Here is a 27,388-nt window from a genome sequence, read left to right on the forward strand (position 1 = left end):
ACAAGCCTCCCAGACTTGAGCAAGTCTCTATACACCGGCTTAAGAGCGTCTACTACAGAAGAAAGGGGTCATGATGGACTCAGGGGTACTTCCCTGTGGCTCAGCAGGAAAACTCCCACCCCTGAGCTAGGTGCTGAACTCACCAGGGGGAAGCTGCTGCCCTTGCCCCCAGGACGGCTTGCTTGTGATGAATGCCACCATGAGCTCATCAAGGAACCAAAACACTCTTGTCCCTTCGCTCGCTCCTACTATGAAACAACTGCAAAGGTGTCCACAGAGCTGAGGCCCACAAAAGCTTCTGAGAACATGAGTCACCATTACGTATCTCACGGTAATTTAACTTTTTTTTTTTTAATTTTTTATTTTTTATAAACATATATTTTTATCCCCAGGGGTACAGGTCTGTGAATCACCAGGTTTACACACTTCATAGCACTCACCAAAGCACATACCCTCCCCAATGTCCATAATCCACCCCCCTCTCCCAAACCCCCTCCCCCCAGCAACCCTCAGTTTGTTTTGTGAGATTAAGAATCACTTATGGTTTGTCTCCCTCCCAATCCCATCTTGTTTCGGTAATTTAACTTTTTAATTAAAAAGACTTTCCCTAAACAATAATAGCTTGCAAACGCATGTGCCCTTTGATCTTGCAATTCCACTTCTGGGAATTTATCCTACGGATAGACTCTATGCTTGTACGTATGCACAAGATTATTCACTGCAGAACTGATTGTAATAGAGAAACATGGGAAATGATCCAAATGTCATCATTGTGGAACTGATGAAATAAATTATACCACTTTGATACAATGGAAAATAATGAGGAAACTGTATAGGTATTGGTATGGAAATGTCTCCAAGGGGAAAAGCAAGGTGCAGAACACATGTATAATATACTATGTTTTGTGGATAGAAAGGGAGTAATAGGAATCCACATTCCTCTTTACTTGTATATTCATAAAGAAATGCTGGAAGTATATCTAAGAACAGTGGTTGCCTCTGGGGCAGGGGATGAACTTAGGAGGAACAAGGATGGGAGGGGAAGCTTGCACATTATGATATAGGATTATCCTTTGGGTTTTAGAACCATGTGAGTGTATTATTTATTCAAAAAATAAATAATACAATAAAATTTAAAATAGTCATTTATTGTGGCCTCCAGAGCAAGCAACCTGGTGTGATTCTCCGCACCTGCACGTCTTGACGTCTGTGTGGGGCTCTCCAAACTGAGTGCATGTTGCGGAGGCCACAGGCTTTCAGGTGGTTCCCCAGAGGAGATGGGTGCTCCAGACCAGACTGCAGATTTCCATCGTCCAAACCAGCAGGGGGAGAACATCTCTGAGATTCTTACTGAGGAGAACCAGCATCATGAAGGCTCTGGGATCTGGATCCATTGTGCCCTGGCCAGCTCCAAGGCAGGACGGTCCTCGGGCTGCCTGCTAATGAGTACTCAGTCCCTCAGTACTGAGACAGCAGCTGTTCCCGACTCACAAGGGAGGACTGGTGGTAGCGGTCCCGAGTGGCGAAGTCCGCGTTCTCCTGGGTGAGCTGAGTCATCTCCATGTCAACCCTAGCCAGGGACGGCGCCAAAATTATCTGCTCTTGGGGCGATCTCAAGCTCCTTTGGTGAGAGGAAACACAGAGGCGGTCAGAACCAAAGACAGAGCGCTAATCAGTGGAGCTGGGTCTGCTCTGGGAGAGAACAGTGCTTCGCATGAGGGGCGTTGTGCTTATTATTTTGTATTTATTTAACATGCATTTAAATAAGATAACTGCGAATACTACTTGTGTAATAGTTTATGAACCCAAACTATAAAAAATAAGGATGAAATAAAATAAGGAGATTGATATTTACCTCTCTTTAGTGGAAACATAAGAAAATGTACCCACCCAATGGGAAACAACCCACAAGATAACCTTCCACACGGTGTCATGTTGGGGTTCTATGGCTTTTCTTCGCTTTCCTGTCAAATGAAATAATGGAACGGAGAGGCTGGAAAACTGAGAAGAGCAGAAAGAGATGCTTTCTCTTTGGTTCTTTGGAAAGAACCTTGAACGAAGAATGATTTCCAGGGCTGAGGTTTACAGAGGAAACTGCTAGGAGGGGAGCTGCAAAGGCTTTTGACACTAAATTGGCCTGAAGACAAAAAGTATATCCTGATGTGGATTCCATGGTCACTGAAGTGTCTCCATACAGTTGAAGTTAGAATAAACCGTAAAGAAAAATGTCTGGTAGACAAGAGGAAAGTGCTACAGGCAGAATGCAGTAAGGAAAGAGAGTCACCTCCCTGCCACTCATCAGCCTCATCACCCCAGGCCAGCTCTTCAATCACCTCCCCTGCCTTCTTTTCTCATCTTTCCTGGTCCCCTTCAGTTTCCTCAGTCTGTGGTAGGTCCCTTTTTTTTCTTTCTTTCCCAAAGATTTTATTTATTTATTTAACAGAGAGAGAGATCACAAGTAGGCAGAGAGGCAGGCAGAGAGAGAGGGGGAAGCAGGCTCCCCGCTGAGCAGAGAGCCCGATGCGGGGACCTAAGATCATGACCTGAGCCGAAGGCTGAAGCTTAACCCACTGAGCCAGCCAGGCGCCCGAGAAATCCTACCTGAGGCATGGATTGCCTCCTCAAAATTTTACTCAGAAAGAATCATCCACTCTGTAAGTACTAATGTTCAGTTCTTTAAAGAATATATTTGACAATTATCTTAAAAAGGTAGCAATCTAATATTCTAAACTTGTGGAACCTCAGTAGGAAGCTCTAGTTGCTTCTGGCAAAATGTGCTGTTATAGAAGTTTAGATCACAGGACTAAGGCTTGAAGCCACTTGCTGAGAACATCCCTAAATTAGATAGAGGGAGATTTTTCTGAGAAATGAGAGAACTTCTGTAAAGGTCGAATCTGCAAGATGTAAGGTCAAGAGGTAACATTCAGTCAACATACAGGTGTTTTTGCCAATCAATTATTTTTGTTAATGGCTTTTTTTTCCCCCTAAGGTGAAACTATTGTATTCTTCTGAGTTCAGGGAAACACTATGTTTCCCTTTTAGACTAGAATAGCCTGAGAATTCTCACCTGGGCAATTGCTAGGACTTCTGAAAAGAAAACCTTCTCAAGGTCAGGCTTCATTTCACATAATTCTGGGAATTGTATGTGTAATGGAAGCACATAGCCAAGTTCCTTTGCCCAAACACATTCTATAATATTATTCTTTGGTTTTGAAAAGCATCTGGGACTATAGTTGGGAGAGGAGGAAACAAACCCTTCAAAACTACCAAACAGCCATTTCTACCTTTAAGCGAATCATCCTTTCTTGGTTCTTTCACCCTCTTGGATGAGCACCACAGGACCTCACCCAGGAGCCACGTGAGGCAGCAAACGTGGTGTTGAGACGGAGTGGAGACCTTCACCACCCACTTCAGAAGCCCACAGAGCTATGAACAGTGTGTACTGGTTTCCCTTCCAACCAACGCACTATCCTTCTCTAAGAATAATCTCCTCTGAAGACATTGTTTTTTCCTAAGTAGTACTACAGTGACCTCAGAGGTGAAATTCCTGGAATTCAAGTGCAACTTAAGGAGGAGTGACCTCCCAGGGTTACTTATAGGCTTTAAAACCAGAAATATGCCTAAAAATATTCCTGTGAATCAGATAAGGCCAAGTTCTCTCAATCACACACCTCTTGCAGCTCAATTCTGCAGGCAGCTTCTACACAGAACCTGTGTTCACTCAGCCTCTACTTTCTGTCAGGACGAGGCGGTAGGGGAAAGAGATCAAGTTACTCAACCTGGTGCTCCAGACTGGAAGAAAGGCCAGTGGTGGGGGGAGGGGCAACCCGCCACCTCCTATCACTGCACAAAGGACAACAGCCATCTTCCTGGCAGAGGACAGGGGCTCCCCCCACACACCAGCTCCTCCCAGTCCTCTCCCTGGTGGTTCCCAGAGCCCTGCTCCTTTTGGTTCATCATCCTAGGCTCTAGCACCAACATTTCCTTTCTTCTGTCGACTTGAACTAGAGGGCTTACAAAGGTTGCCTTTAAAAGGATTCTTAGGAGGGAGGAATGGGGAGTTACTGTTTAGTCAGCATAGACTTTCTGTTTTGCAAGATGGAGAGTTCTGGAGATGGATGGTGGTGATGGCTGCACAATGGTGTGAATGAACTTAATGCCACTGAATCATACACATAAAGATGGTTAAGATGGGGGGCACTGGGTGCCTCAGGTAAGCATCTGACTCTTGATTTCAGCTCAGGTCTTGATCTCAGGGTTGTGAGTTCAAGCCCAGCATGAAGCCTACTTAAAAAAAAATCGTTTAAGATGATAAGGTCTATGACATGTCTGTTTTACCAAAATTTTTAAAAAACGGAAAGAAAAAAAAAAGGATTCTGAATTTACATGTGGGATCAATGGGAAAGGCTCTGCTCATCCATTAGCAACATCAGGGCACAGAAGGTGGCAATATCGGTAAGGGCAACCCAGACATCTCTAGTTTCAGAAACAAACCAACAAAATGAAACCAGGGTCCTGCCTGGATTTTCCCAGCCCGCAGCTCTGGCTCCTCACTGGTATCAAAAGGGGAGGGAAGTGATTTTCCAGAGTCCTGAGGCCTTCAAAGTTGAGGAAGCATTGTACCGGAAGGGTGGAGGGGGAACAGGAAAGAGATGAGGGCACTCCTGAAATCGTACCTTCTCCATGAAGCCTCCTCCTGCTTCTCCCTTTCCCTGTGTATTTGAACATGGAGGGGCCACAGAAACCCTCTAGAATCTTTGCTATGTTTCTGTACTTGATCTCTGCTTGTTCTCCAGTACAATCACATCAACCGCCCCTGATTTGAGATGGCAGAAGGGGTGGCCTTGAGGCCTTAATCTTGTGTATGATAGTGTATTGAAACTGGTATGTCTTAGACTGGGAACTTGCTGACTCAGCACACAGCAATCTGATTCTAGATAAACCTTCTGTTCATGATTCCTGAGGGTATGAAGGCAAGACTTGAGCCACAGGAAGCTTCTGCTGAGCTGAGACGGGGGTGGGGGGTGGGGAGGTTGGGCGGGGGGAGGCTGGGGTGGCTGGGTAGCGGAAGGCAAGGAAGAACAGAGTCTGAGCATCATTGAGGTTGTCAGATGTCAGGTTCCCACACATGTTTCACTTAAACCTAGCCAGGGACGGGACACCCCAAGTACCTCCTATTAGCACAGACCTGCAGGAGATGGTCACAAGGGACTTCATCCACCTGAAGAAGCTGAAGCTGGAAGCTGATCCTGTAGGGAAAACATATACATAAGTATTAATAAAGGCTCTACATCCAGAAGCCCAGTTTTTTTGTTGTTGTGGTTTTGCTTTTTATTTGACAGACAGCAATCACAAGTAGGCAGAGAGGCAGGCAGAGAGAGGTGGAGAAGCAGGCTCCATAATGAGCAGAGAGCCCGATGCAGAGCTCGATCCCAGGACGATGGGATCATGACCTGAGCCAAGGGCAGAGGCTTTAACCCACTGAGCCACCCAGGCGCCCCCAGAAGCCCAGTTTTAATAGTGAAACTCTGACCCACACACAGAATTAGCACAAAATCTTTCTTTCCTTTTTCAGTTTAACCAAACCTCATTTATTGTAAGACTCTGACAGCAACCTACTAAGGACTTTGTTCCCATATATAGTGCTCAAAAATTTCTTGCAAAAATTTCTAAAATTCAAAATCCCAAGAAAGAAACTAAAGACAGTGCTACAGAGGAAAAAGCAGAGGATCTGCCAACTTCAGTCTTAGGAATCTAAAATTTTCTGATAATTTTTTTTCTGTTAGATTCAAATTGATAATATGTTAAATACATGCTATAAAATCCCCTACTAGACCATTCACCCTTTAAGCATAGAAAGGACGTTTTTTTAATCTTGGAACCTCACAGTACAACACCCATAGGATCTGGCTCCGGGGACATTTCTATAGGTGTTAAGTGAATCACTTAGCTCAGTATACAGCCACGTCAGAGCTGAAGCTTGAAGTGAGATTACTGTGATACTGGCCAAGTATCCTGACATAGAACACACTGACTCATATAGAACTTAGCACCTTTTTTTTTTTTTTTAATCCACCCCTCCTTTAATGTGGGTTTTTAAAAAATAATCTCATATAATAAATAAGATGAAACTTCAGGAAATCAAATCAAATGTAGTTTCAGAAAATGCTTCTCCAAATTTTGTATCTGTCTGTCTATCTAAATGGCTGGTTTAAAACTGGTTGATAAGATAGTATTCAGTATATAATCAGGACGTTAGCATTATGGGATACACAAACCAACCAATCTGGAGCCCTCACCGCCAATCACCTTCTTTGTTAAACTCCCATACACCAAGCCAATACTCCCCTGCCCTGAATCACCCCAGGGCCAGGTACTGGATAGCTGGTGACCACTCTTATACCCCAGAGCCCACCAAAATTATTCAAACTATCCAATCCTAAATGTGTTCAGCTACCTCCCTGCCTTGCCCATCCCTTCCTACTCCAGTAATGGCTCTGGGTCAAGTTCTCCTCTCTTGGTCTTGACCAACCCTGCTCCTTCCCGTTTAGGCCCTGAGTTGTTGCCCTGCCTCCTGTTTCTAGGGATCTGTCAGTATAAACTTCTTCCTTTGTGACTATCATTTTTCTGTGTGTGTATCTTACCATTTCTGTGCCTGTGTTTAATCTTACTAATTAAAACAAATTAGTATATTTTTAGAACAAACTACATGTATTTAAAGTGTAAAATTTGGAAAGTGTTGACCCATGTATGTACTGTGAAGCCATCACCACAAACAAGATAATGAACATATCCATCACCTCCAACAGCTTCCTCAAGCTGCTTCATAAGACCTCCCTCCCATGCATCCCCCCACCCATGAACTCCATCCAAAGGCAACCACAGATCTGCTGTCATTATAGATTAGTTTGCATTTTCAGTAATTATATATATGCAGAAAAGTATACTATGCATTCTTTTTGTCTGGTTTATATATAAATTATATATAAAATATATTAATTATACACATGAAATATACTATGTACTCTTTCAGTCTGGTTTCTTTGACTCAGCATCTCTATCTTGAGATTCATTCATATCACTGCATGGATCAACAGTCCATACTTTTTTTTTTTTTTTTAAGATTTTATTTATTTATTTTTCAGGGAGATAGAGAGAACCCAAGAGGGTGAGTGGCAGGCAGAGGGAGAAGAAGGCAGAGGGAAAGAAGCAGCCTCCCCACTTAGCAAGGAACCTGACATGGGACTGCACCCCAGGACCCTAGGACCATGACCTGAGCCAAAGGCAGATGCCTAACAACTGAGCCACCCATGAGCCTCAATGCCCATTCTTAAAAAAAAAGTTCATCCTTTGTATTGCTGAGTAATATTCCATTGTATGGCTATGCTACAATTCATTTATAGAGTCACCTCTTGGACATTTGAATTGTTTCCAGTATGGGGCTCCTTACAAATTAAGCTGATCTGAATATTCATGTGCATTTTTTTTTTATGGCCATGTGCTTTCATTTCGCTTGGGTAAATAACTAGGACCCTGTAGCTAGTTCATATAGCAGGTGTATGTTTAACTTTACTTACCTACTTACTTATTTATTTATCTATCAATTTATTTATTAAATTTTAATTCTAATATTGCTAACATACAGTGTTATATTAGTTCCCGGTATACATTATAGTGATCAATAATTCCCTACATCACTGGGAGCTCATCGCCAGTTTACTCCTTCATCCCCGTCACCTATTTTACCCATCACCCCATCTCCCTGTTGAACTTGTTAATAAACTGCCGCACTGTTTTACGAAGTGATCGTATCATTTACATTCCCACCAGCAGTATACAATAGTTCTAGTTACTCCATATCTTCAATGACGGGTGGCATGGTCAGTATTTTTTTTTTAATCGTCAGTACTTTTAATTTTAGTCATATTAATAGGTGTATAGTAGTATGTTGTGATTTTAATTGCATTTCTTAATGAACATGCATGTTGTGCATCTTTTCATGTGCTTATTTACCATCCATTAATGTTCTTTGATGAGATCCATTTAAAATCTTTGCCTGTTTTTGTTGTCATTTCCTTATTATTGAATTTTGAGAGTTTTATGTATTCTAGATACAAGTCCTTTATTGGGTATGTGAATTGCTAATATTTTCCCACAGTTTTGGCTTGCCTTTGCATTTCCTTTTTTTTTTTTTTTTTTAAGATTTTATTTATTTATTTATTTGACAGAGAGAGAAAAAGCACAAGGAGGGGGAGTGGGAAAAGAAGCCAAAAGGGACTTGATCCCAGGACTCTGGGATTATGACCTGAGCTGAAAGCAGATGCTTAACCAACTAAGCCACCCAGGCGCCCCAAACTTTGCATTTATTTACTAGTATGTTTGGAAGATCAGAGTTCTTAATTTTGATGAAGTCCAATTTATCAAATCTTTTCCTGCGTTGAGTGTTGTATCTAAGAAATCTGTCTCATTCAGCCACAGTTTCTTATATTTTATTTTAGAAATTTTATAACTTTAGGTTTTACGTTTAATTCTATCATCTATTTTGAGTTACTTTTCTAGTGTACGATATATGCAATTGCAGCTTATTTTTTGAATATGGATTTCCAATTTTTCTAGCATCATATGGTAAATAGACTTTTCTTCCACTGAATTGTCTTGGTACCGTTTCATAGACTTTCTGTTTTGTCCGCTGATTTGTCTATCTTGATGCCAATACCATGATATCTCAATTGCTTTAGCGTATAATCAGTCTCGAAATCAGGTAATGTAAGTTCAACTCTGTTCTTGTACAAAGCTGTTTGGACTACTATAGGGCTTTTTGCATTTCCGTGTAAATATTTTGGAATCTGCTTGCCATTTGCTCCACAAAAGGTAGCTGAGATTTTGACTGGGATTGTGTCGAATCCATAGAACAATCTGGGGAGAACTGACATTAAGAATATTGAATCTTCCAATTCAAAAATACAGTTCATTTATTTCTTTAATTTCCTCTCTAATTTCTTCTCAGAAATGTTTGTAGTTTTTTTCTCTTGTAGTTTGTGAATCTTACACTAATTAATTTAGAATGTTAAACCAACCTTGAATCCTGGGCACATCATTTTGTTATGATGTATTATCCTTTTTATACATCTTTATATTCAACTTGTTAAAATTTTGTTAGGACTTTCTGCATCTACATTCATGAGGGATATTGGTGTAGAGCTTTCCAAAGAGTTTCTATAGAATTAATTTTCTTCCTTCCTTAAATATCTGGCACTTTGCATTAGTGAAGCCATCTGGGCCTAGAGTTTTCTCTGTGGGCAGGTTTTTATTTATTTTTATTTAATCATTTATTTTAAAGATTTTATTTATTTATTTGACAGAGAGAGAGAGAACGCGCTCAAGCAGGCAGAAGGGCAGGCAGAGGGAGAGGGAGAAGCAGCTCCCCACTGATCAGAGAGCCTGACCTGGGGCTCAATCCCAGGATCCTGGACTCGTGACATAGGCTGAAGGCTTAACCAATGGAGTCACCCAGGTGCCCCTGTGGGCAGGTTTTCAGTGACAAGGTATTTAGACTACCTAAATAGCCCTATATTCTAGAGTGAGCCTTGATATTTCTGTCTTTCAAGGAATTTGTTCAGTTTATCTCAGTTGCCAAATTTATTGGCATATAGCTGTTTATAATATTTCTTTGTTTTACTTTTAATACCTGCAGATGTTAGTAATATCATCTCTCCCATTCCTGATATTGGTAGTTTTGTGCCTTTTCTCCTTTTATATTGATCAGTCTAGCTGGAGGTGTGTCAATTTTATTGATCTCGCATAACCAGATTTTTGTCTCATTGCGTTCTCTCTATATAAAATTTTTATTGATTTCTATTTTGATCTTTATTTTTTCCTTTTTTATTCTTATTTGGGTTTAATTTGCTCTTCCTTAGTTTCTTAAGTTGGAAATTGGGGTCATTGATTTCAGAAATTTCTTTTTTCTTTTTTTAAAATTTTCAGTAGTTAACATACTGTGCAATATTGGTTTCTAATATATAATATAATAATATATATAGTATATCTTTTCTAATATATGCATTCGATGTGTATAAATTTCCTTCTAACTACGGAATTAGCTCCATCCCATAATTTCAAAATGTTACATTTTCATTTTTGTTCAGTTCAAAATACTTTGTAATTTCACTTATTATATTTTCTTTGGGCCATCAGTTATTTAGTTTATTGAGTTTATTTAGAGTTCTTAGTCATTTCAGGTTCTTTAGTTTCTAAACATTTTGATAACTGGGATATCATTCTATTACTTATTTCTAACTTACCTTCCCCTTAGTCAAAGAACATACTGTGTTCTTGAATTTGTTTGAATGCTTTTAAATTTATTTAATCTTTTTAAAAACTTTTAACAATGGGGACTCCTGGATGACTTGAGTGGTGGGGTGACAGCCTTAGGCTCAGGTCATGATCCCAGAGTTCAGGGATCCAGTCCTGCATTGGGCTCCCAGCTCAGTAGGGGACCCTCTGACCCTCTCTCCTCTCATCCTCTCATGTTCTCTCTTACTCTTACTCTCTCAAATAAATTTTAAAAAAAACTTTAAAAATTTTATTAAACATTTTTAAATACTAGACTATGGTCTATCCTGGTAAGTGTTTCATGTATACTTTTTTTTTTTTTTTTAAGATTTTATTTATTTATTTGACAGTGACCACAAGTAGGCAGAGATGCAGGTAGAGAGAGAGAGGAGGAAGCAGGCTCCCTGCTGAGCAGAGATCCCGATGTGGGGCTTGATCCCAGGACCCAGGATCATGACCTGAGCCAAAGGCAGAGGCTTTAACCCACTGAGCCACCCAGGCACTGCTGTTTCATGTATACTTGAAAGAAATGTATATTCTGTTATTGTTGGGTGGAATACTCTATAAATGTCAGTTTGGTCAGGTTTGCTGTCAATGTTCTTCAAGTCCTCTAAAGCCTTATGATGTTATGCCTACTTATTTCAGCAATTATTGAGAGAGAGGTATTGGAATCTTGACTATAATTATGAACTTTTCTATTTCTTTTTGAAGTTCTGTCAGGTTTTACATCATGTTATTAAAGCTCTGTTTCTAAGTACATAAGTGTTAAGGTTTGTTTTATCCTCTTGATGAATTTTCCCCTTTACTTTTCTGAAATGACCTTCTTTATCTCTGGCAATATTCTGTTCTCTGAAATCTATTTTGTCTGGTGTTAATACAATTACTTCACTTTTGTTTTGATTCATGTTATCGTGGTATTATCTTTTCCCTCCCTTTAGCTCTTAATATATTTGACCTTTCTATTTAAAGTAGATTTCTTGTAGACAGCATATAGTTGGATCACAATTTTTTTATTCAATCTGACAATCTCAGGGTTTAACCATTTAACTGGGAATGTTTAGACCATTTATATTTAGTGTGCTTATTCATATGGCAAAGTTTATATAAGCCACCTTGCTATTTGTTTTTTGTTTGTCTCATATGTCCTTTATTATCATTTTATTTTTTCCTGTTTTATTTCAATTTGAGTACTTTGTAAATTCAATTTTATCTTCTTTATTGGCTTTTTAGCTATACTTCTTTGTTGTATTTTAATGGTTGTGTTAGTATACCTTTTTAAGTTATTATGGTCTACCTTTAAGTGATATTATAGTATTTCACATTAGTATCAGAAAGCTGAAACAGAATATTTCCATTTCTTTCTTCCAACAATAAAATTGTTTCCATTTCTTTCTTCCAACAATAAAATTGTTAATAACAATTTTATTGCCATATGTCTTCTGGCAACCAACAAGTTGTTATTATTTCTTATTTGTTACCATCTGTGTGCATGTTATATTATTCCTCCTAGACTATAAGCTACTTGAAAATGGGATTGAGAGCTGAGTCAGTGTCAGCATTTAACAGGTGCTCAAAATACATTTTTCAATGAATGCTGAAAGAGAAGAAGGGAGATGGTAGCAAAAAGGCTCTGCTGCTTACCAAGGTGAAGCCCTGGACTGGCCCGACCAATGTAGAAATACACAACGGCAGCAACACCTATGTTAATGAGGGTGTAGACCCACTGGATCACAAACATGATAAGAAGAGACACAAAAGCCTGTGGAAACAAAGTAGGAAGGGCAAATCATCTAACGGTTTATCACATGGTGAGCAAGCCACAAGGCCAGGGCCATAAGAAACAATAGTCCCTCTCATCAACCTCTGATCACTATAAATTCTGAATAGTTGAAGTTCACATATAATTCTTATAATTCATAATTCATAACCTCACTTAAGCAAATATTTGAGAAGACACTGACCTGAAAGCACCCTGTAATCAAAACTATCAATAAATAGATATTCTACCCTAGCTCCTTGTCCTACTCCTGCCTAGAAGAAACAAATTAGAGTGAAATTATGCTAATTTGGTATACCTAAAAATTTAGAGACCCAGAGGTTATCATAGATGATTAATTATTTTTAAAGTAAACCATTGATTAAAATAAGTAGTTCATTAAATATAATCTTGCCATTTGTAGACTCATCTAAATTCTAATGTAACACACTTAAATCACATTGCTCCTAGTTAAGACTCTCCTTTCTCCTCTACCCTGTGCAGCCCCCTCGATTGACATTTCTATCGGAATTCTCTTCTCAAGGACAATTGAGACAAAAATGAAGTTACTCACCCCTAACAGGGAGACCCAGGGGTTGCATAAGTGGGTATAGAAAGAAGTTGGTCTCTGGATATCTTGGAGCGGAGACTTCAGGAAAAAATCTAAAAAATTAATGAGCCAAATCTTTGGTTACCAATTTGTTACCAAACCCTTTTCTATTTTTATGAGCAAATACCCATGAATTCTTCTCCTCCAATTTTGTAACTCAGCTTAAAAATAATTTCCATTCACCTCAGCCATTAACTCCCTCGACCACACTTAAGGTTTGCTTTACTAGTAACTTTACACTTCTAAATCATGATCTCAATCTATCTACCTCTGCTTATCACCTTTTTCCCCCCTTATTTCTCTGCTGTCTCTCACCCCAACTATTCATAGCCTACAAAGGGATCTTCAGTCAATTTGTCCTACTATGTTTTTGCTTTCTATCACCTACCTCCTCTTTTCACTACCCTCTTACCTAGCTAAGATTCTATGTCCAAGTCCAACAGCATTCCCTTGCTTACCTCACCTGCTTCCACACTTCGGCATTCCCCAGCAGTCTTATACCTAACCAACTCACTGTCCTACTCTCTGATGTAACAAATTTAAAGCCTCTCCTCTCAAACAGAGATTTTATAATCTCTCATCACCAAATCTACCAATCTACTTGCATCTGTACCCTCTCTTCTGCCTTTCTTCTTTTCACAGTGGATGAAGAGTCCTTAAGGACTTACTAAGGCACCCCTTACCTAAGGCACACCCCTCCACTTGTGCCCTGTTCAAGGGTTTTGCCTTTGCATCATCAATTTCTCCATTCTTTACTCAATCATCCCCATCAAAGGCAAATATACTGTAATTTCTCCCACCTGAACAAATACTTCTTAATCCACTCCTTAGTTACTGCTCTATTTCTTTATCTTCTTTATAGCAAAACTCCTTGCAAGAATTGTCTAGACAGTCTCTACCTCCCATTATTTCCTCAGCTCACTCTTAAGATTGTATATAACATTCCACTAAAACTACTCTTCCTAAGGTTGTCAGTGACTTGAAACTTCTCAAATTCAATGGTCCACTCACATTCCTCATTCTACTGGACCTTTCAGACAGCATCTGACATATGTGATCTCTTTCTTCTTATTGAAACACTTTCTTTTTTTGGTTTCTAGGATACGTTACTTCCCTGGTTTTCCTCCTGTCTCACTGGCCACTCCTTCTCAGTCTCCTTTGCTGGCTTATCACCCCTTCCAACTCCCAAATATTGGAGTATCCCAGCATTTATTTATCCCTGGCACTCTTCTTATTTCCAAATATATTCACTCCTAGGAGATTTCATCTAGTCCCAAATGCTGATGTTCCAAGTTTACAACATCATCGATCTCTCCCTTGAACTGAAGTTTTGGGTACTTAGTTGTCTTCTTAATATCTCCCCTTACCTAACAAGCACCTTAACCTGGCTAAAGCAGAAATCTATTCTCCCCAAGTTTTCTTCATCTGAATAAATGATACCACAATTCACTCAACTCTCCAAGATTTATCCTTAACCCTCTTTCCTCACACATAAATCTATTCCATCTGTACTTACTGTTGATTCTACCACCAAAATATATCCAAAATATGACCACTCCTTACCACTCCCATTGCTTCCATCCTAGTCCAAGCCATTTTCATCTTTCATCTGATTTAATGAAGTGTGTTCCTACAGTAGAAACTACAGTCATAGTACATTTCTCAGGATCTCTTGCAGTGAGGTGTGGTCACATGACTAAGTTCTCACCAGTGGAATACAAACAAAAGTGGTGAGTACCACTTCAGCACCACGGTCTTTGAGAGAACAGGTATACCTCTTCTCTGTGCCTGAAACCTGAACATTGTGACTGAATCTTGACTTTATATGACAAGGTACTAAGGGATAATAAAGCCAAAAGAATGGAAGGAGCCTGAGTCCCAGAATCAGTGCAGGGAGGAGAGCATTCCTAGACTATTAGTGAAAGTGAGAAATAAAGTTCCATTGTGTTTGAGCCACTTTATTTATTATTATTATTATAATAGTTTACTCTGCCTTAGTATATATCCAACAGGCTTTGGCTTCTTCTCTTACCTCTCTCCATACAATACATTCCTCACAAAGCCAGTGATTTTTTAAGTGAACTTTCTGAAGGCTGAACCTGATCATATCACAACCCTGGCCTACATGGTCCTACAGGGCACTGACCTTCACTTTCCTCAGGTACTCGCCTCCTACCTCTCTCCCCTGGCCCACTCCTCCCAAGTTACTGCTGGACTTCTGCTGTTCTTGGAACTTGCCAATCCTATGCTCACCTGTACTTTTATACATATTATTTCTTCTGCCTGGAACTCTTCCCCCACATCTCTGCATGGCTAACTACTTTATGATTAAAGTCTCCATTAAAACATCCTCTTCTCTGGGGCACTTGGGTGGCTCAGTGGGTTAGGCCTCTGCCTTTGGCTCAGGTCATAATCTCAGGATCCTGGGATTGAGTCCCGCATTGGGTTCTCTGCTCACCGGGGAGCCTGCTTCCTCCTCTTTCTCTCTGCCTGCCTCTCTGCCTACTTGTGATCTCTGTCTGTCAAATATATAAATAAAATCTTAAAAAAAAAATCCTCTTCTCAGAGATATCTTTTCTGACAAACCTGTCTAAAACAGTACCCTTTCTCCCCACCGCCGTCTCTCTCTATTCTGTTACCCTGCTTTACCTTTCATCATAGTAGTTATCACTTACTGACATTATGGTATATATTTATTTGTTTGTTTAATATGTGTCTTCCCCTACTCCAGTGCAAGCTCAAGGACAGCTGAGACCTTCTATGTCTATTCAGAATGTTCCCTCACACCTGCAACAGTGTTTGAAATGTAGTAAATGCTCTACATATGTGGCCAAATGAATAAAGAACCCGCCCTAGCCCCCAAAGTAGTCTCTATCCTTTCAACATCTATCTGCCTTCATCACAGGCTTCCAACTATTATACTTATTTTTTGTACTTCCATATCTTGAGGGCAATGACTGTCTTTTACATCTTAAATGTACATATTAAATGCCAAGATTTGGCATTTAGAAGTTTGTGTATAGGAAATGATGAGGAAGTATCTCCTCAATTGTGGATTAATATAAACTGCCAAAGTTTATGATTGATTTGAATTAATGGCTTTATTACTTTTTTTAAAAAGTAGGAATACTGTTCATTACCATTCATTAAGTTGTACAATTTTAACATGCCCAAGGCATGATTCATTTTTTTCAGTTATAGGCTTAGTGAAATACAGTTGCCCCCTTGGTTTTTAAGAAGGAACAGCATTGGTTAAGGACTTAGATTTTTGCCTCTCTGAGATGTGTGAAATGTTAACCTCACCTTTTCACAGTTAATCTTAATCTCACACAACCTCAACTACCCTGTGCCTAAGGAAACCGATGGGTGTGTATGTTTTCCGAGGAACCTACGGGGGAAACAGAAGGAAGGGGTGTGCCCTCCAGGCAAGCACAATGAAGTTTTATACATCAGCAATGTGAGAGAGAACTCCTGCAACGATGCTCAACTACTGTGAATAGGCACAACGAAGCAGGCAGGCAGTTATTCAGAATTCTGAACAACTATGGTTGCAAAACCCTTGGATAGTGACTAAGATAATTTTTTTCTCCTGTAAAGGATTTTGCTGAAAGAAGTAAGTCTTACAGACTAGTGTGGGAGGAGACAGTTTCTCATGTTATAAATTCTAGAATAATAACCAAGAAAGCAACTTTACTTTATCACACCTTACTTGCAAAACAAACAGGTAAACAAAACCACGCATCAGGCACGTTAAAAATATCAAATATAATAAACATAATTATGTCTGTTTTTAAAATAAAAAATTAAGTAATTTTATAGAAGTGACTTAAAATAAATAGTAAACATCTCTGCAAATGTACTCCATATCTTTATCAGAATAAATAAACACAAGAATGTGCATTTCTATAGTCCACAAAGGATCATGTTTCAAGTTCATGTGGTATTTTTTTAGTTGTGGTATTAATTGGTAATATAATTATTCTAACCACTTTCCAAATGTTGCACATTTATTTCTAATTTTTTATTAACACAAACAATGTAGCTATGACAATCTGGAACACATCTGATGGTTTGTTGTTTGGTTTTGTTTCTTTGATATACAATTCCTCCAAATAGATTTACAGTCAGGGCAGTTAAATAGTTTTATATTTCTTGTTGTATCATAAAAGATCATTCTCCAGAGAGAAAGAACCAGAGATGTTATATCAATCAAAAAGCAATAATAAAAATCAAAAATTAAAAAAGAAGAAGAAGGAGGTGGGGAGGAGGAGGAGGAACCAGAGGGACTGTTAGCTATGGTAATGTGAAGAGGTCAGTGAATCCTCTTCACAAGAAGTAAGTATACAACCGGACAAAATAACAAAAACCAATCACTCAGGGCTCCACAATTTACCAAATGGAGACAAATAATTAAGAAATATTTCTTTTTCAAAATCTGCTGGGACTGAAGGTGAGAACAGTGAGAGCCTATGGCTTGGCCTCCTGTCCCTATCCCAGTTCTTACCAGTGTGAAGCTAGTCAGAAATCAGCAGTTTTGCTTCCAGAGGGAGTAAACCCGAGCTGTGCCTTTATAAGCTAAATGTGGTGAGTACAGTAGAAAATTGAGAGGGGAAAGCCCTCGCTTTGCTAGCCTGAGGTTGTGGACCCACCTAGGGCAAGCAGTGGGTCAACCAGAAATTTGATGGAAAGATCTAGAAATGAGAGAGCCACAGAAAGACTATATCTCCCTGTATTTCCCTTGGCTAACTGGAAAACTATGCTCCTTCCTGAGGACACCAGAGAGACTGGCAAAAAGTAAAATCCAGGGGAGACTGGAGAACTAGCTGCAACTTTGACTGCTTCCCAACCTACACAGATCCACTGGCAGAGGGTGGAGCCTTGTGGGCCATGTAAACTCAAGGGCAACCCCCGGAAGCCAGGCTGAAAATTAAAAACAAGAATAAAAAACCCAAGTAAGAACATCAGAATCCACACACTACAGAAGAGAGAGATTCCATAGTTCAAATCCAGGAAATTTATTAAAACAAACAAAAACTTGGACATATATATCAGAATCAGGAGTTGCCTCACTGTATTACTTAAATTGTCTGTTATTCAACAAAAAATTACAAGACATGCAAGAAATGGAAAACTGACCCTTCTCTGGAGAAAAAGCAATCAAAAGAATCTGACTGAGTGGGCCTGCATGTTGGGCTTAGCAGACAACGACTCCAAAGCAGCTAGTATCATAAATATGTTCAAAGAATAAATAAAAATACATTGTCAGGGGCTCCTGGGTGGCAGAGTTGGTTAAGTTTCTGACTTCAGCTCAGGTCAATCTCAGGGTCCTGGGATCAAGTGCCATGTTGGGTTCCCCACTCACTGGGGAGTCTGCCTGTCCCTCTGCCCCTCCCCCAACTCATGTGCACTCACTCTCTCTCTCTCTCTCTCTCTCTCATTCTTTCTCTTTCTCTCTCTCTCAAATAAAATTTTAAGGAAAAAATGATGGTAATGACTTTTAAAATAGGGGATACCAACAGAGACATACAAACGTTAAAAAAAAAAAAAAAATGACAGGCGCCTGAGTGGCTCAGTCGGCTGAGCATTGGACTCCTAATTTTGGCTCAGGTCACAATCTCAGGGTTGTGAGATCCAGCCCTGAGTCAAGTTCCATGCTTAACATGGAGTCTGCTTGTCTTTCTTCCTCCCTTTCTGCCCCTCCCTCACTCTCACGCACACACTCATACTCTCTCTCATAAATAAATAAATCTAAAAAAAAAAAAAAAAAGCAAATGAAAACTCCAGAGTTAGAACATCCAACAGCAGAAACAAAACTTTACCATATGGGCTCAACGGCAGATCTGAGATGGCAGAAGAAAATATCGGTGATCTTGAAGATAGATCAGTAGAAATTATCCAGACTGAAGAACAGAGAGGAAAAGGTGGAAGAAAAAAGAACAGCTTCAGAGATCTGGGGGACAATGTAAAGTATACCAGTTAATGTTCAATTGGAGTCCACAGAGATGGGAGAGAAAGAGAAGAGCAGAAAAAAATATTTGCAGAAATAATGGTCCCCAAATTTGATGAAAAACTTTAATCAACAGATCCAGAGGGAATGAATCCACTGGACATGCTTCCAGCAATGTGTACATACACCTGATTACCACAGATCTACTGTTTTTTATTTACATTTTTGATAGCTTAAGAGATGTGCAATGATTTCTTTGAATTAATGTGATGTTCTAGTTTATAGGAGATACTATCAGCAAGAAACATACACTTTGTGTAGTGGTTAAGAGCACAGAATCTAAAGTGAATTTGATCTGGTTTTAAATTCTGGTGTCTCATATCCTGAGTAAATGTTTAACATCTCCAAACCTCTGTTAAAAGATAGTAACAATGACTAAATTCTGAGTTTAGATGAGATAATCTGTTAAGTGCTTATCTCAGTGCCAAGAACATGGAACATGCTCTAAAAATACTGGCTATTTTAAACTACCAACAATATCTGACACTTAACAATAAAAGTTTGTTGAATGAAGAATGAATGAGTCTGGCCATTGATTTTTGAAGTGTAAACTGCATATTCATCTGCACACTTCTCTTTAGTAGAATCTGGATTTTGACCTTCCTATTTTTAAAAATAATATGCACTGGAAGGTATGCTTTTATCAGCTGTGCTTGTCAGAATAATTGTTTCCTTCTGTGACACTGTGTTGTACAAATGTTTTTTATTTCTATTTAATCAGATCCTCTTTGTCTTTGATGATGCCTTCAACAGTCAGAAATACCTCTCTTGCACAGCTGTTATAAATAAGGAATTCATGGCTATCTAAGGTATAAAATATAGCCCTAGTTAATCTTTTTGATCCATTTGACTTCAACAATGTTTACTCAATAGTGATTTGATTCTTATTATTGTATGACATCTGGTTTGTCACAGATTAGGTTCTTATAATAAATAGTGTAACTCTATTGTACTTTATTGATCCGTGTTTCATATTCTTAAGCTAATATCTTCTCAATTGCACATCAATTTAGCCTTTTCTGAGTGTTTGTTGCATGCTGTGTACTTTGTAGAAATACTGTGATGAATAAAAGGTGGAAAGGCATGGCTTATGACTAAAGAAAGGCCACAGTCTAGGGGTAAAGGAATGAAACTAGTATTTCTTTTTTTTTTTTAAGATTTTGTTTATTTATTTGACAGACAGATATTACATGTAGGCAGAGAGGCAGGCAGAGAGAGAGGAGGAAGCAGGCTCCCTACTGAGCAGAGAGCCTGATGCGGGACTCCATCCCAGGACCCTGGATCATGACCTGAGCTGAAGGCAGAGGCTTAACCCGCTGAGCCACCCAGGTGCCCCGAAACTAGTATTTCTTTTCCTTAAGACAGACAGCCATGTAGGCTTGACAACAAATGTGTAAACAAATTTGATCTAAATGTATAAAACAATGTGTTAATTATTTATACTATTAGCATGGATCAAATGTTATGCTTGCACAGGAGAGGAAATCAGGAAAGACTTGTCGAGGGGTATAAATGGGTATAAAAAGTCAGATGGATTTTCAACTATAAGTGGGAGCTTTCCAGATGTAGAAGCAGGAGTTGAGGCAACTGTGAAGACAGAATAGCATATACAAAGGCAGGAAGGAATAAAGAACAAGATGTGTTTAGGGCACTAATCTAAGTGTAACTGGAAATACAGAGCATGGGCTGTCATGAGAAAAATGGCCAAAAAGGTAATATAGGGCAGGATTGTAAAGAACCTTGCAAATCATACCACAGATCTTGGACTTTAGATGGAAAAGATTAGATTTTACTGAAGGTTTTTAAGTAAGAGAGATATGATGAGGGTTTTATTTTAGAAAGACCATTGAGTGGACAATGAAAAAGAGAAACAGGATGTGGGAGAATCAGGAGGCAAGAGTCTGGTTTGCAGATTTAATAAGAGTCTAGGTCATGGATGGGAAGGGTCTGCACCAAGGTACAGACAGTGAGGATGGAAGAGAGGGAGTGGTCAGCAGCTATGACATTTCTACGGTTGGGCAACTGGGCAGCGAGCACTTCATTGACTAAACATTGCAAACTGACCACATGTCTCTCCTGAAAACCCACTAAGAAGACAGAAAAGGAATTAAAAAGGCACAAACCCACAAACATGAGAATGAGAAAACATAAAAACAAGACTTAGAAAATGGAAAGGTGACAGAGAAATGGTAAGAGTAAGCAGAGTAGAAGAGAATGAACTCTAGGAACTACAGAGAGGATACTGGCAAGGAGCAGCCCAAGGCACCCTGGTAGACCCCAGCAAAGTTCAAGATCAGGCAGAGCTGTGTCCCCGGGAAGTGGTAAGGTGCAGAGGTTTGGCTGTGAGCCCATATCTGAAACAGCTGGACAACAAGAGCTTTTCTTCTGCCCACATAGCTAGGTAACAACTCCTTCTTTACCTGACCCTTTTCTCTGAAGAAATCAAACCAGTGAGCGCCAGGACTTGGACACCAGGCATGGCAAAGAGTGGGCGAATGGAGCTAGAAACTAGGGAATTAAAAGAAAGTCTGTATCCTACACAGTAAGGTATCCCTAAGTCCCCTACCTCCCCCTGCTCCCTGAGCGCAAGCAGCCATCTGGGTGAGGCAAGAGATTAAAGGACCCTCCTCTGTAGCAACTAAAGAGTCCAGAGGAAAAACTCTAGAGAGAGCCACCTTTGGGGGTCCTCCTATGAAAAAGCCAGCTTACTCCCTAATCACTCTACAGTGAGGTGCCCCAATCAGCAAGCTCTGCCCAGTATGGGGGTCTTCTAAACAGCTTTTTAGTACTTAACTTCTAAGTAGGAAAAGAAATTGAAAGATCAACAGACATTTTAGTAAAGCCTCCAACATGAGAGAGAGAGAAAGACCAAGCCAAAGAATAAAGGATCTAGAGAACAAAGGTCAGCAAAAAGAGCAGGAAAAGACTAGAAGGAGAATAAGGACTATTACCAGAGAGATAATACAAGCCATTGTACTCATAAAATAAGAATGAGATGATGTTCAAATTTTTAAAAAGGTGGTGAGTGGGGCGCCTGGTGACTCAGTCGGTTAAGCATCTGGCTCTTCATTTCAGCTCAGGTCATGATCTCAGGGTCTTGGGACCAAGCCCCACATTGGGCTCCACATTCAGTAGGAAGTCTGCTGGAGGTTCTCTCTCACGACCCCTTCCCCTGCTCATGCTCTTTCTCTCTCTCTCTCTCTCTCATAAATAAATAAATAAATAAATAAATAAATAAATAAATAAATAAATCTAAAAACCAAAAAAAAAGCATAAGGACAAATCAAGTTAAACCAAAAGCTCTTAAAAATTAAAACCATGGTAATTGTGGTATAGACTGTTGCTACCCAATCTCCCCATCTTCCTTAGGGAAAAAAACCCCACACAATTTCATATGAAAGAGCAAAATGAGTAGGTAAAAACATATTTCCTAGCTTTCCCTCTGAGAATTGCTGGAAAGGCTAGCAAAGTAAGTTCAGGGCTATACAGTCAGAAAAACACTCAAAATTATAGTCAGAGAAGTTGGGGGGCACTACTGTGGCAGGCACCAAGGTCTAGACACTGAAGTCTGCTGATTCTGAACCTGATTCTGATTCTGAAAGCCCTGGACCCTGGATCCAGGAATGCAGCCGTCCAGCAGCAACCATCAGGCTTTTAGAGAGTTCCTTGAAGTTCCCATTTACTCAGATTTTCAGTTCTAATTCCAGATATAAGGGGCTCGTTTGATTAGCAGAGCTTTGGCCTTATGCTGAACTCTTAGCTGTCGGAGAGACTGGAAAACTGAGCATCTGACATCTTTAGTTTTGAGTGTGAGAGCTGTGTTTTGCCTCTCCTCAAGACTTATAACACTGGAAATTCTTCAAACATAGGGAGGTTATTCAATGCTGAGTTGGGAAAAAAAAAATCTAGTATAATATTGTATCCAAAAAATCTCTTATTCCCTGGATCTGACATAGAAGTGTGATAAAGAGAGAAATTTCCAGATAATAGTTTTGTAGCAGGCTTAGAGAACTCATAGTCTAGACCGGAACAGGATGAGTGCCATCAGACAAAGGGAAAAGAAGAAATGAGTATGTTAAATTTCTGAAGAATTTGAGCACTTGGAAAATAATACTAAGAGGCATTTGATATATATGCCCAAGCATTTAGAGAAAAATGATTTTATAGAAAGCTAAGCAAATAAAGAACAAGGCAATTATTAACTTCAGGAAATAGAAAAGGTTGAACAAAAAAGAATGTAATACGATATAACATATGGTTCAGAGATAAGCAATACTTAATCATGATAATATGAATACTAGCTATGAAGTTAATAAAAAAACTGTGATATAAATACACTCGGACACTGAATGAGAAGTCAGAGTGGCATAAATAAGTTAAAACTTCATCTATTGTAATGGGAAGTCAAAAGATGATAATGCAAATATATTTTTTAGTAACATGAAGGTTAAAAGAAGACGCAACTTTTCAGTTAAAAGGGGGATTGGGCATCGGGGTGACTCAGCTGGTTAAGCATCTGCCTTTGGCTTAGGTCTGATCCCAGGGTCCCGAGATCAAGTCCCTCATTGGGCTCCCTGCTCAGAAGGGAACCTGCTTCTCCCTCTCTCTGCTCCTCCCCCTGCTTGTTCTCTCTCACTCTCTCTAACAAATAAGTGAATAAAATCTTTAAAAAAGGGGGGGTGGATTTTCTGGGAGTGGGACCAGGGAGCAGAGAAGGGTGCAAGGAATGGTATAGAAGAGTGAGGACTATTATTTCTGATTATGTTACTTTTAAGACTTTTTTATTTTATTTTATTTTTATTTATTTATTTTATTTTATTTTTTTAATAGACTATTTTAGAGAGAGGGAATATGTGTGTTTGTGTGTGTGTGCGCGCACACAGGCACATGAGCTGGGAGAAGGTCAGAGGGAGAGAGAATCCATGCATGCACAAAACCCAAAGTGGGGCTTGATCCCAAGACCCTGAGATCATGAGCTGAGCCAAAATCAAGAGTTGGATGCTCAATCGACTGAGCTACCCAGCTACCCCAATTAGGTTACTTTTAATTCCACTTGGCTTATTAAACTTTGATAAAAGGTTATTTTACTTTGATAAAAATAAAATTTAAAAATTTAATAATGTGCCTATCATTAAAAACCTCCCACAAATTTGGAGGCAAAGAAGGAAAAGCAAGTGTATGGGAGAATATAAAGCATTTGTTTTTAGACATGTCTTTCTATGTCCCTCTGTCTCCCCTTCTCTGCTCACACTCGTGAATATAGATCTCATGGGGCAGGGTAACAGAGAGAGAAGTAATGAGCTTCAAATTTAGGCGGACCTGGGTATGATATCCCGCTGTGCGAAGTCAGAGCTTGGAAACTTCTCTGTGACCTCCCTGGGCCTCAGCGTCTTCATTTGTAGAATGGAAAAATGTCATATATATCACAGTACATGAAATAAATAAAATAGGTAAAGCACCCGGAATGTGGAAGACTCAAAATTATGAATTCTCTCTCAGAATTTCTCATGCCCTGAGAGGGCATTGAGAGTCTTTGAGAGTCTTTGAGAGTCTTTCTGTGTGCCTCCATGTTTGTAGATCTGAGAAAGCAAAGCGAAGCTGTGTTCTTTAGCCATTTTTTCTCCATCCCTTCTTGCCTGGTTTGGGAGATTCATCTTCCACAGAAAAAACCCCACTAAGGCAGACAGGGTTGTTACATTTCCACTTCTCTTGAAGGGAAACATTGGTCTCACTTGTGTTGATACTGTGTCGCAGATGATTTTTGATTAAAATGATATAAATCTTCCATTATCAGCCATAGCTCCCAGCTCTACCATGTAACAGTAGACAGAAATGTCTGTTTAAAATCGACTGTAACGGAGTAGAATTACAAATTCAGCTGCTGTTTTAATATAACTTTAAAAAATAAATATCACACAAAATAAACAAGGATTTTACACTCAGCTATCGAGTGAATTGGCTAAGGGCATGGAAAGGAGTTGTGATGACCAGGCAGGTGAGGTCACCCCAAAGGAGGAGACCCGGGATTTCAAGGCACTCACCTTCTCCAGCTGAGATAGGCTGGTCACTTGGCTCAGGGACAAGTTGTTCAGCACATGCTCCTGCAGGCAGAACCCCTTCACTCCTGGCATTCTGCTTGTTCCAGGAGGTCTCCTGGCCCTCCCACGAGGCAGCAGGCAATCTATCGGAGCCCTCAGCAGGGAAGGAAGCTGGGGACTCGAGGTCCAAAAGGAAGCTATCTTGTAGGGTTTGCTTGGTGGCCTTCCTGCGTTTCCCCTTCCTCCTTTGTGGGATCCTGTCACGGTCTCCTTGGCTCGGCTGGCTATTCTCAAGCTTCCGGGTTAGCTGGAGGAGCTGATCCATGTCTTTGGTGAACTCTAGCAGAGTGCCCTCAGGGAGGCTTCGGGCCGTGTCCTCAGAGCCATAGCTGGGAGGCTTCTCCAAGAGCAGGTGCTCGGAGCAGGGGAGAGCTCCTGTGCCCTCCCTGGGCACTGACTCAGGCACCGGGGGCAGGCTGCCGACAGCCATGGACAGGGAGAAGTAGGAATAGTCCACTGCAATATACGTCAGCATGAAATTGATGGTGACGATGGGGGCTAGTACATTCACCTGGCCCACAAGGACAAAGGCCATGGTCACTAAGCTGGTCAAGAAGATGGCAGCTACAGGGGTTTTATTTGGCCCTTTCTGTAGAAACAAAAATAACATGAAGGACCATGAAATTTCAGAAGAAAATCACATTACATGATAGAAATACAACTCATGATGGCTCAACCACTTCTACTAGGATTCTACCAATCAGTTAATAACTGATTGCCTACAAACTTGGGATAATAATATTCAACTCATGGGGTTATTGTGAGATTAGAGCTAATGAACATTAAATGCTTGACACAGCACTGACACACAGTTGGCCCCAACACACCACGGATATTGGCTATATTCATAACTATTAATATGGGGCACTAACATATAGAACTCAGTCTTCCCAAATAGTTCTCCTTTTGTCTTACACTGGGTTTTAGCACCAGTCTTGGAAGTCAAAGTGGTACAAAGTTCCCAGGTATAATGGAGAAAAGGACCTGAAGGGGAATGGCAGAGCCTGGAAGATGGGACAGAAGCTCTGGCAGTTGTGGTGGGGAAATTGTGAAACTAAACACACACATGATCCCCCCCAAACACTCACACACATCTGTTATTAACGGAGGTGGGTACGGGGGCCTGCAGGAGAATAGGAGTGGAAAACATGTGGTAACTCCATAGACTCTGTCGCTCCACAGAAACTACTGATCACAGTCCCTCTTGTGGTTCTTGGGCCCAAAACAATGATCACTTCTGGGTCCTCATCTTCCTTGACCTAAGACCACATTTACCCCAGCTGATTGCCCATTGGTCTTTGAAAGGACTTTCTTTGCCTTTCTCAGCCTGATTTGTCTCCCTCCTCATTATCCACTCTTTCTTAGTTTTCAGGCCTGTCTTCTCCACAGCTCTGAAATCTACACTGAAAGTAGCCCAGGGCAGGACAGGAGGGAGATGGGGGTCACAGAGTGATGGGTATTAAGGGGAGCACGTGACATAATGAGCACGGGGTGTTATATACAAATGAATCACTGAACTCTATCTCTACACTATATGTTAATACACTACACATTAATGGATTGAATTTTAAAATAAATAATTAAATAAAGTAGCTCAGGGCGGAGCACCTGGATGGCTCAGTTCATGATCTCTCGGGCTCTGCTCATGGAGCCTGGTTAGGATTCTCTCTCTCCCTCTGTCCCTACCAGCCCCACTACTCCCACTCCTACTCAGGCTCTCTCTACCAGAAAAAAGAAAAAAGTAGTCCCGGTCTCCATCCTCAGGCCCTCTCTATGCTCTCTCTATATTCCATTCCTAGGTGATCTCAACCAGGCCCCTGACTTTAAACACCAGCTTTATGCTCTTAACTCCCACATTGGAATCTCAGCCTGAAATGTATTCAACTGTCTACTTAACATTTCCAGTTTTTGTCTAACAGGATCTCAAATGTTCCAAACCAAACTGCTCCCCCCTCCCCCCCAATCTCCCACCCATCAAATCTACTTCTATAATCTCTGTGTCAGAAAACGGCAATTCCATCCTTCCGGCTGCTCAGGCAAGCAAAGTTCTTGATGCCTTTCCTCATTGTCTCAATCTCCATCAGCAAATACTATTAGCTTTACTCTCAGATATACGTTGGATCTAACCACTGCTCCCATCTCCTTCACAGTCAACAGTCTGCAAGGGGAGGAGGGGCAGACCTGGAAGCCTCTTCCAGATCCAACCTGTAAACCCCCCACATGTGTTCCTCCAGGTGCATTTCCCCTTCCTGACCATCAGAATAAAGAGCAGCCTTTAAAGTCACAGGATGAAGATGGCAGAGTCATCAGCCTGAGTCTTCAAGGGTCAGAGGCCCTGCTGACCTAAAACGTCTGCCCAAGGGGCGCCTGGGTGGCTCAGTGGGTTAAGCCGCTGCCTTCGGCTCAGGTCATGATCTCAGGGTCCTGGGATCGAGTCCCACATCGGGCTCTCTGCTCAGCAGGGGGCCTGCTTCCCTTCCTCTCTCTCTGTGATCTCTTCCCTTCCTCTCCCCTACTGTGATCTCTCTCTGTCAAATAAATAAATTAAAAATCTTAAAAAAAAAAAAAAAAAGTCTGCCCAAGAG

At 40.4% G+C, this 27,388-nt stretch overlaps 1 protein-coding gene across 4 annotated transcripts in view; it reads right to left on the reverse strand.

The window, feature by feature from the left end:
• Positions 1–1,127: 1,127 nt before the first annotated feature.
• Positions 1,128–27,388, reverse strand: part of SLC12A8 (solute carrier family 12 member 8) — a 135,011-nt gene continuing 108,750 nt past the window's right edge. For all 4 annotated transcript variants that reach the window (XM_032335771.1, XM_032335764.1, XM_032335780.1 and 1 more), the window contains 5 exons: positions 24,747–25,392; positions 12,663–12,751; positions 11,974–12,091; positions 5,189–5,249; positions 1,128–1,621 (listed from right to left, as the gene is read on the reverse strand). In XM_032335771.1, coding sequence (XP_032191662.1) covers positions 1,459–1,621; positions 5,189–5,249; positions 11,974–12,091; positions 12,663–12,751; positions 24,747–25,392 — 1,077 coding nt within the window. In that variant the 3' untranslated portion in view covers positions 1,128–1,458. The remainder of the gene's footprint in view (positions 1,622–5,188; positions 5,250–11,973; positions 12,092–12,662; positions 12,752–24,746; positions 25,393–27,388) is intronic.

The sequence above is a fragment of the Mustela erminea genome, chromosome 1 (genome assembly GCF_009829155.1).
Source record: "Mustela erminea isolate mMusErm1 chromosome 1, mMusErm1.Pri, whole genome shotgun sequence".
Taxonomy (NCBI): domain Eukaryota; kingdom Metazoa; phylum Chordata; class Mammalia; order Carnivora; family Mustelidae; genus Mustela; species Mustela erminea.